The sequence below is a fragment of the Musca autumnalis genome, unplaced genomic scaffold, assembly GCF_047663935.1.
Source record: "Musca autumnalis isolate F117 unplaced genomic scaffold, ASM4766393v1 scaffold_2, whole genome shotgun sequence".
Classification (NCBI taxonomy): Eukaryota; Metazoa; Arthropoda; class Insecta; order Diptera; family Muscidae; genus Musca; species Musca autumnalis.
In genome coordinates this window covers 95285809-95296447 of record NW_027411755.1, presented here as the reverse complement: position 1 = coordinate 95296447, position 10639 = coordinate 95285809, and the positions used below count along the sequence as shown (strand labels likewise).

At 35.5% G+C, this 10639-nt stretch overlaps 1 protein-coding gene across 1 annotated transcript; it reads left to right on the top strand.

The window, feature by feature from the left end:
- Positions 1 to 635: 635 nt before the first annotated feature.
- On the top strand, positions 636 to 8913 carry LOC141392339 (lamin-C-like). The gene is made up of 2 exons (XM_073965290.1): positions 636 to 1604; positions 8905 to 8913. The coding sequence occupies exons 1-2, from the start codon at positions 636 to 638 to the stop codon at positions 8911 to 8913; spliced, it is 978 nt and encodes a 325-aa protein (XP_073821391.1).
- The last annotated feature ends 1726 nt before the right edge of the window (positions 8914 to 10639 follow it).

The following is a 10639-nucleotide window of genomic DNA, read 5'->3' as shown; positions in this document are numbered from 1 at the left end:
TATTCGCTGTGGGAGTGCAATATGCCGTTAAAAGCATAGAGGAAAACATGGAAGCTATGGGGTTGTTTGTGCCTATAGAAGTGCCACGTCTACATAATGTAGACTTTATAGCTGAGGTGAACAGCTTAAGTTCATCAGAACAGTGTGGAAAGAAATCCGGACTGCTCCAAACAGGACCGCCAAATACTAGGGAAACAATTAATTTAGTAGATGCTTCTTTTGATTTTTGGGGGGAGATTAGAAAAGCTCTTTTCTCAAGAACAAAAGACTTCGAAAAGAGTTATCAGTCATTATTGTCACATTACGTGCGATATTTGGAGGTAGTAGGGATAGAGGGTGACTACACAAGTCATTACCATTATCTGCAAATTTGTTACCAAATAGTAAGAAGTGGGAACATTTCAAGAGTAGCACCAAAAAAGGTGAACATAAATTATGAGGCACAGTTCTCAGGTAGTTTAGGGCCTACACAGGAAGTTGTTAGGAGCTCGAAAACTGAGAATGAAAACGCGTGCGTGGATGTTTCGCGAAAATTAAAAAGTGAAACAAATCGATTACGTGAAGAAAATGAGCAATTTAAGTCCAAATTGGATCAACAAATCAAGGACTGCCGACTTGCTGAAGAAAAGGCTCGCATGTATGAGTCACAGGTCACTGACGTTACCGTCAAATACAATGCTGCTTATGCTGAAAAGGAAAAGGCTGTGGAAAATCTTTGTGAAGTGCTGAAAGAATCGGAGTGTCTACGACAACAATTGGACGAAGCTCGTAAATATTTAAACGCTGAATCTATGATCCGTACGGATTTGCAAAACCGCATTCAGAGTCTACGCGAAGAACTCACGTTTAAGGAGCAAAGTCATTTGCGAGAAATTGATGAAATACATTCTCGCCACCAAGCTGAAATCAGTGCAATGTTACAACAGTTGCGTGACCAACACGAAGAACAAATGCGCAAACTTGAAATGATGTACCAACAAGAGATTAATAGTCTTCAAGCAGAAGCCAATCATAGCTTGAATAGTCGCATTAATGAGTTGGAAGCTACAAATGCTGCATTGAATACCCGTAATCGTGATTTGGAGGAATTGATCCAACAGGAACGGACATGCCATGCTGCTGAGGTAGTAAATCTGGAAGATGAATTGCGACGTCTACGAAATGGAATGGCACAACAACAACTACAAGAAGAAAGTGCTATGTACGACAAATTACTGTGGAACGAAGAAGATATGAGTCAACCCAGCAGGGAGAAAGATCACATCGAAATTTCCCAAAGTGATCTTGAAGAAATGGTACTGAAGAAAGGTACTAAAGAAGTACATATCGGTGGTTTCCAATTTAAACCTAATGCCAATGACAAAGAGAATGACGTCAATTTCCATCGCTCAGGCACCATTGAGGGTGATATCAACAAATTGAGAGTTAGTGCAACATATGAACCTCCGATCCACATGGTTATGAAATCACAAGAAATACAAGGTGGCGCTAGCAAAAAGGCATCGATGTTTAATGCCAATGAAGAAGTTACCGGTTATCGCACAACCAGAGCTGACGCTAGCAATGTTTCAGGTTATCCTCTACGAAGAAAATGGATTTACCATGTAATTAAGCAATGGAAAAGAAGTCCCCGTCCGAGCTGGTTGCTGAAGGTGTTGGGTGCCATCACCTAGAATTAAGTTATAATAATTGTTGCATTCATATAATTAGTTTTAGAATCTAAGTAATGCCTTCAGCAGTTACAAAATTAAATGTAATTGCAATATTACTAAAAAATTTAGTTTGTAAAAGATAAGATACTAATACATACAATTGTTAAAAGATTAGGATCTTTTCACGGCGGGGAGTATGGACAATTTTATAGAATTGTTTTTAATGGTGTCAGGTAGATTTTAGTCAACGCACCAATGTGCTATCTTTACACATAACAGATGTCGGCCATAAATAGAAAGGGTCGGTAATAAAATAGTGTATGTTTCTTATCACCCGCAACGCAGTGTGTGCGTGATGTGCATGATGTATTTATGTACACAGCGTACATTACTAAATCTATTGTCTGTGTGTGTTAGTTTTAAGAGTTGTAAATATTTTGTAGAATAGTAAATAAAATTTGAGTTTCTTTCGAACCATCGAAGAAGATACATCACCCGCGTGTTTTCGTTCTTGGGTTTTTCCTTAGGTTTTCTTGGGCTGCATTTTAGTGATGAGGCCAGGAGTCGCCTCATCAGTTTGTTTTGTTGTTAACGTTTGCTCGAGAAAATAAAAATGAAGGAAAATTAAAGAAAAAATCTTGCAACGAAGAACAATAGAGGCAACACAGAAAACCATGTACATGGGTTTCACTACTTCATACCCCTCGCCTATAAACTTGACGTCGCCATGTTGAAATCGTGCTAGTCTGACCATCGACTAGTTATCATTAGTAGCATAATGTGCAAACATTTTCAGTATTAAACAATAAATTTGTAATTTGACGTATGTTTTTTGTTACGAATTCAATTTACAAATTCGATCAGATGGGCTGATGCATCTACCTTGGTAATTGTGCTATCAACAAAAATCAGCTGACTGCCATTTAAATCCTCCAAAATGTATATCTAAATGCAATGAGATTTGTACTGGATTTATTAAATCCCGTCGAGGATTTATGGCTAGTCTAATGAGCTATAAGCAATAAAATAATTCTTTATTTAATCTTTAGTTAGCATAATGTGCTAACATTTTCAATATAAAACAATAAATTTGTAATTTTGCGTATGTTTTTTGATTTACAATAACTTCTTTTAACGTTTTAAATTCGATCAGATGCATCTACCTTGGTAATTGTGCTATGAACAAAAATCAGCTGACTGCCATTAAAAACCTCCAAAAGGTATATCTAAATGCAATGAGATTTGTACTGGATTTATTAAATCCAGTTGAGGATTTATGGCTAGTCTAAATGAGCTATAACCAGCAATGATTAACCCACTGGATCTGTTAAACCCAGTGGGCTAACCTTCAATAGTGTAACCGGGGTATTAGCCGGATTTAGCACATTATCAGGTTTTATTTGCTAAATCTGGCCAAAATCTACCAGATTTCCCATACAAAAATAAATCCTCGTATTGAGTGGATTTGTTTTAAATCCGGCATAAATCCTCGTATACAACTCTCTTTTTTTGCAACATGTTGCTAGAAAATACAAAAAGTTGCAAGCTGGCACAAGAAACAAGGTAGATGCATCGGTGAATTGCTACACTAAAAATTATTTAAAATGTAAAAATTTGTAAACAAGGCGGAAAAATTAAATTTGTTTTGATGTATTTACAAAGGTGATTTTAATCAACCAAGATTAATATTTATGAACAAAAATCAGCTGACTGCCATTTAAATCCTCCAAAATGTATATCTAAATGCAATGAGATTTGTACTGGATTTATTAAATCCAGTCGAGGATTTATGGCTAGTCTAAATGAGCTATAAATCCTGGTATTGAGTGGATTTGTTAAATCCTCGTATACAACTCTGTTCTTTACAACATGTTGCTAGAAAATACAAAAAGTTGCAAGCTTGCACAAGAAACAAGGTAGATGCATCGGTGAATTGCTACACTAAAAATAATTTAAAATGTAAAAATTTGAAAACAAGGCGGAAAAATTAAATTTGTTTTGATCTACAAAGTTGATTTTAATCAACCAAGACTGAAGGCCTGCGTACATAAGCTGCCTTGTCTGCTTACCTTGCTTACTTCTGATAAAAGAATAAAAAAGGAAAGGGCAACCCAGTTCGAAATTTGCTCGGCCTTCTTTATTCTTTTATTTTTATTATGTCAAAAATGGAGCAGGAAAGCAAAGCAATCAGGCAGAGCAGCTTATGTACGCAGGCCTTAATATTTACGATGTCTAAACGATAAAACAATTCGTTTATTTATTTTAGATGTTCAAACTGCGATAAAATAATTATTTATTTGCTCTTTAGTCAGCATTAGTAGCATAATGTGCTAAAATTTTCAGTATTAAACAATAAATTTGTAATTTGACGTATGTTTTTTGAGACGAATTCAATTTACAAAAAATTCTTTTGACGTTTCAAATTCGATCAGATGGGCTGATGCATCTACCTTTGTAATTGTGCTATGAACAAAAATCAGCTGACTGCCATTTAAATCCTCCAAAATGTATATCTAAATGCAATGAGATCTGTACTGGATTTATTAAATCCAGTCGAGGATTTATGGCTAGTCTAAATGAGCTATAATTAGACAAATAAGAAATTCCCCATATTTTTTCAGATTTCCTCAAAATTTTCCCAATTCCCCAAGTCGAAATTTTTTCCCCATTTCAAATAAAAATTCCCCAATTTGGGGAAAAATCCCCAATACTGACAACGCTGCGTGCATGGTGGAATAATGCCATGGTACAATAATACAGGTAGCATTATCATGCCAGCTGATGGTAACATAATGTGTCTGCATTGAATTGATGTCAAATTTTGACACCTTATGTTACCAACAATTGCCGATGCGGCTACCTGTGTATTTGTACCATGAATAATGCCAAGTTTACACTTATACTATGTTTACATTTACGAAATCCACTCGATTTCAACTGTCAATTCCATTGCTCAAACGTCAAATAAAATCGAATCGATTTCAGATGAGTTTTCATTTGACGTATACACAAAGGAATTGACAGTTGAAATCGAGAGGATTTCGTAAATGTAAACATAGTATTACGCTCCAACATCCACTGGTTTTCACGAAATCCTGAAATTCACCCTGGTGTTTACATTAATTTTTTGTTGATTTCAATCATAACACAATAATCAAGGTAGATGCATATGCGCAGCTGATCGAACATGAACTTTCAAACAATTTCTTGTAAATTGAATTAGACATCGGAAATGTACGACAATATAGAACTTTAAGGCCTGCGTACATAAGCTGCCTTGCCTGCTTACCTTGCTTACTTCTGATAAAAGAATAAAAAAGAAAAGGGCAACCCAGTTCGAAATTTCCTCGGCCTTCTTTATTCTTTTATTTTTATTATGTCAAAAATGAAGCAGGAAAGCAAGGCAATCAGGCAGAGCAGCTTATGTACGCAGGCCTTTACTGCTTTATTTCGAAAATTATCGTAAAATTATCTATATATAGTATTAATTGTGTATAATACGTACAAATGAAAAAAATATGTTATCGTTGATAAAATTGATAGAATTGATTGATTTTCTTAAATAAAAGTTGTGTTCATAACCTGCAAAATATTACTACTTGCAGTTGTTTTCCCGTTTAGTGCTAGAAATGCGTTCCCGTACTCCTAAATCTAGTAGACTTGCACTTCTCTTTAAACAAAAATAGCTGATGTTTTCTGCTAAAGATATTTGGCCTAGTAGAAACTAGCAGCAAGTTTATTGGCTTCTAAATACGATGGCTGATATGTTGATTTTGACCATGGTACAATCATTACAAGGTAGGCCATAGCAAACAGCTGATTACAATTTTTTCTTGTGGTCCGCCTATTGTGTCAAAACAGTTTTGAAGTTGTTTGTTTGTATACATTGATTTTTAATAAGGTTGATAAGTAATTCAAAATCAAATAAAAAAGAAAAAGTAAAACACACAAGAAATGTTATTGTGCCTGAAATGGACACTTCTTGGAACTATACCAGAAGCCTTACGACACTCCAATGATTCCTAGTTGATTGGTAAGGCCAAATATTTGTTTTCTGTTTTATTTTTAACCGATTTATATATTTTGCAGATAGTTTGAACTGATGGATAGATGGATGGATCTTACGGATGGATTTCTCCAGGTACAGGTTAGGCCCTTAAGGACATTATGACGTTGGTGGCGGTGTAGTTGATGAAGACTATAGCGGCAATTTTGGTGTGGTGCTCTTTAATCATGATGTAGGATTTGAAGTGAAACATTGTGATCGAATTGGGCTGTTAATATGTGGGTGAAGATTTTTCCCTGAACTGGAACAAATGGACAAATTGGAAGAGACTAAGAATTTGCGCTTATCAACAGGGAAGTACATGAAAAAATATAATAACAAAAAAATATAGAAACGGGATATGTCTATCTCCATCCTGAACACAAATTGTAAATTGTTCTTAAACTAAAATGGTAAAATTTTGTGGGGGAGGGGCCGGAAGTAGTGGATCGTTAGAGCACCATCTTCAAACTTGTCGTCCTCACCAGCCACTACACATGATGGCCGTAGGAGTTTTTTTGCAGCTTTAGTGCAATTTTCTTAGGACGTATGGACTTGCTCCTGTACCGTCATAATGGGAATACAACATGTTCCAAGAAATCGATTTGACCCAATTTGAGGAGTGATCTAAGTTTGGGCAAATTTTGGACCGATTCAGTCTATTCGTTCGAGAGTTGTCGTGCGCTCCAGACAGACAGACGTCCGGGCATGGCTAACTCGACTCCAAATTGTCTGATACGGATTTCGTCCACATATACTGAAGGTCTAAAAACATTATTTCGATGAGACACATTTTGGTTGTTTAATAAATGAAAAAGTAATATTTGAAATTAAATGAAAACAAAAGAAACATTGACAAATAAACAAAACTTGTTGCATTTGTTATTAGTCATTTTGAAGTTATAAGCAAACCGGCATCAGAGTTGTTTTTTTTATAATTTCATGAACCTGCCCAACCTTCTAATTGAACCATGGATTTTGACATTTCTGCTGGAGTTTTTGCAATTTTCGTCATTTTTCCGTTCCCGCATTTTTTAAGAAATTTTTTTTTGGGAAAGGAATTTTTGATTTTTATACTAAATTTTGTTGTTGCGGCAATTGACCATCTACCTTGTTTACTGTGATACGTGAAAAGTGTTGCAACTTTTGGTACTCTTTTTAGGCAAAAACAGGGTTGTATATCATGTGTACTGTGATTTCGATGTTGATTTCGCTGAAATTACGAAATGAGATGATTTCATTTTTGTTTACAAAATCATGATAAATTTTGCCTGATTCCGCGCAAAATCACGAAACGCCTTCGAAATCACGAAACGACGCCGAATATAATGTTTGGTTTACATTCGGCGCCTTTTCGTGATTTCGAAGGCGTTTCGTGATTTCGCGCGGAATCAAGCAAAAATTATCATGATTTCGCATACAAAAATGAAATCATCTCATTTCGTGATTTCAGCGAAATCAACATCGAAATCACAGTACACATGATATACAACCCTGTTTGTGACTGAAAAAGTACCAAAAGTTGCAACACTTTTCACGTATCACAATAAACAAGGTAGATGGTCAATTGCTGCAACAAAAAATTTTAGAATCAAAATTTTTAAACAATGTGAAAAAAATATTAGATTACTTTGTTACAATGCTATTTCTTATTGCGTTCTCGTACTTTTTTAATGGCAATGTTAGAAAAAATATCGAAATGTCTAAAATTGCTTCCCCATACAAATTTCTTAAATAATACGGGAACGAAAAAATGACGGAAATTGCAAAAACTACAGCAAATCAACGTATCAGCCATGATACAATGATACAAGGTAACCTCACGCTCACAGCTCACAGAGTTGTATTTGGTTTGCCGTCCCTTCATTGGCAAAATGATTTTGACAAACTTTGTATGTATATGTTAAAATATACATACATGTCAGGTTTGTTTACATTTTAAATTCCAAACAAATTTAATTAAATTTTTTTAATTTAAAATTTTTAGACAGATGGTAGTCAATTTACGTCTATCTGGCTGGAGAATAACTCTCGAACGGATCAGCCGATGTGGTCCAAATGGTGGTCCTCGTAATATTTTTTCCAAGCATTGGTCAAACACACGAAACACGATGGATTGGGGAAGGCGTCACAACAACGCACTGTATTATAGCTGCCGTGACATGATCATGAATTTGGTTGCGGATGTATAATTTTACAGAGGTTAAAACGTCTGGTCTCCAGCTTCACATAAAAGCTAAATGTGTATATCCTCAGCCAATAGGCAGGCTGTCAAACTTGTGCTCATCGAAATAATGGTTTTAGATCCCATGCGTTTTTGGACGAAATCCTTTTCAGACGATTCGGAGTTGATTTATCCATGTCCGTCTGTCTGGCTGGTGCGCACGATATCTCTTGAACGGATCAACCGATTTGCTTCAAAATTTGGGAATCGTAATTTTTTATTTTCGTTTAGGTTCTAAAATGAACCATATCTTTCGGTACCACCACAACAAAATATTAGATATTTTCGCTAAAATAGTGCTCTCGAACGGATCAACTGAGATAGTCCAAAAATAGCATTTATCTCGGGACTAGATCAGGTATGGACTATAACTGAACTGCAACAAAAAAGTTGAACTTTTGTGGGGGAGGTAAAAAAAGGAGAAGCCCGATATGGACCATTTTAGAAGTTAAACTCAATTTGGACAAAATATTATCCATAGTTTGGATCAAATTGTTTGCTTTTTTCATCCACCATTTTAGCGCATTTTTCAACTTTTGGGTTAGGTACCGGAAGGTGTGGACCAATATGGTCCATCTTCTAACTTATACTAAGTATAGACTCTAAATTGTCTGAAGCGGATTTCGTCTAAACATACCTGGGGTCTAAAACGGTGAGCACATTTTGTTCATGTAGACTGAGGGTATATAAAAGCGGAAGGCTATGGCTGACTTGCGAAACATCAGTTGCTTTGTAAATCTCTTAGGTATCCTATTTCATAACGTCGCTGTTGTGCATTTGAAACGCAGAGTAGATTTTGCAACGGTGTGCATTCTAAAATACTTTTAAAATGCTTTTAAAATGCACTATCTATAACTGAAACAACAGTTTTATGACGTTTCGGAATTTGAATTGAATTTTAATAAGGATAAAAACGACAGGAGAAAAATCTGTGGTTGTCCTTGCCCCAATAACGTAATTTTTAATTTTATCCTCTTCTTCAGCAAACCTGATTTTTAGTACCACGAAATTTTAGAGGTTTTATTTAATAAATATAATAAATATAAAAATGGAAACAGTTTGTCTTTTCTTATTTCGTATTAAATGTGAAGAAACCTTTAATATAGTTCCTCATAAACCTATATATATATATCCAAAGCAGCTGCATTTTTGGCCACAATCGATGCACACATATTGGATGTGTGCTCCAAAAACAATTCCGGCACAATAGGTTTAGATTGTTGCGATTGACCGCACTTGCGTATATCTTGCACCGTTATAGAATGTTGTCTAATGGTGAATTGAAGGCGCCATTAATGATGTGATCTTGGACATGGGTGGGGACGCTAGAAACAAGGAAGGCATAGGCTAACGCGTAGCTTCGTTTGTTCGCATTGACCTTATCATGACCACCACGCAAATGTTACCAAAAGCATTCTGACTAGAGCGACCCCGCCGACACGGGGAATTCGCACAACAGCACGACCCAATGATTCGGCACAGGTCTGGTGACCTGTAACAAGGAACACGCATTCAGTATATGAATACAAATGCATTCATCATCGCTTATGTCCTATTACTTACCGGTTTGTTTTCTATCAGAATTATGTTGCCGCTCATCAATTGATTGTTGTTGCAAAGGTTGACAGCCGCTGGCCGAAATGCTTTTGCTCTCGGGACAATCATTTGGTGGATTCGTTGACATCAGTGAGAATATTATTGCTGGTAAGGAAATGTTCTTTACCTCGATTTGCTAGTTCTTCCAAGATACAGGAAAATAAAATTTCGGTCTGCTTCTACACTGCTTACTACATATGTATTTTGAAATGTTGTCCCAAAATTACGAGCATATTTTATTCTCCAGCCGCAGAAAAGTAAACATTACGCACATTCTCTCGAAAAATTAAAATATTTGTTCCAATAAAATATAAATAAAACGTAAACAAACAATATTTTGTTATTGTTGTCTTTGACATAAAACAACAACAACTTTCATATTGTTTCGAATTCATGGTTGTATTTGGCAGCTCAAGGACGGTTTTTTAAAATGAGATTACCTTCTTATTATGCCATGCGTATCAGCTATCGTATTTAGATGACATGTTGCTAGTTTCTACTATGCCAAAATTGTATGGCAGAAAACAGGAGAATAGGATGTTATTCGGCGTTATTTTTGTTTAAAGAGAAGTGTAAGTCTTGCTAGACTTCGGAGTACGGGAACGGGTTCTATACACAATTAATACGATATATAGATTGTTTTACGATAATTTTCGAAATAAAGTTGTAAAGTTCTATATTGTCGTATATTTTTGATGACTAATTCAATTTGCAACAACTTGTTTTGAAAATTCATGTTCGATCAGCTGCGCATATGCATCTACCTTGATCATTGTGATATGTTTGAAATCAACAAAAAAATAAGTGTAAACACTGGGATGTATTTCAGGATTTCGTGAAATCCAGTGGATTTTAGAGCGCAAGTGTAAACTTGGCATAAGCCAAGCATAAGAAGTTGTTACATCAAATCATACAAAACGTCAAATTTGCTCACAATAATGCATTGCTGTGAATTGCTTGTTTACATTTTGTATGTGATTTTATTCACAATAATAGCCTCGTTCCCATACTTTTTAATAGTAAAACTCGTAAAAGAGAGAACTGTAAAAAATGTTTTCTCAGACAAAAGTTTTTTGAAATAGTTCGGGAACGGAAAAATGGAAAATATGTCAAAAAAACTGG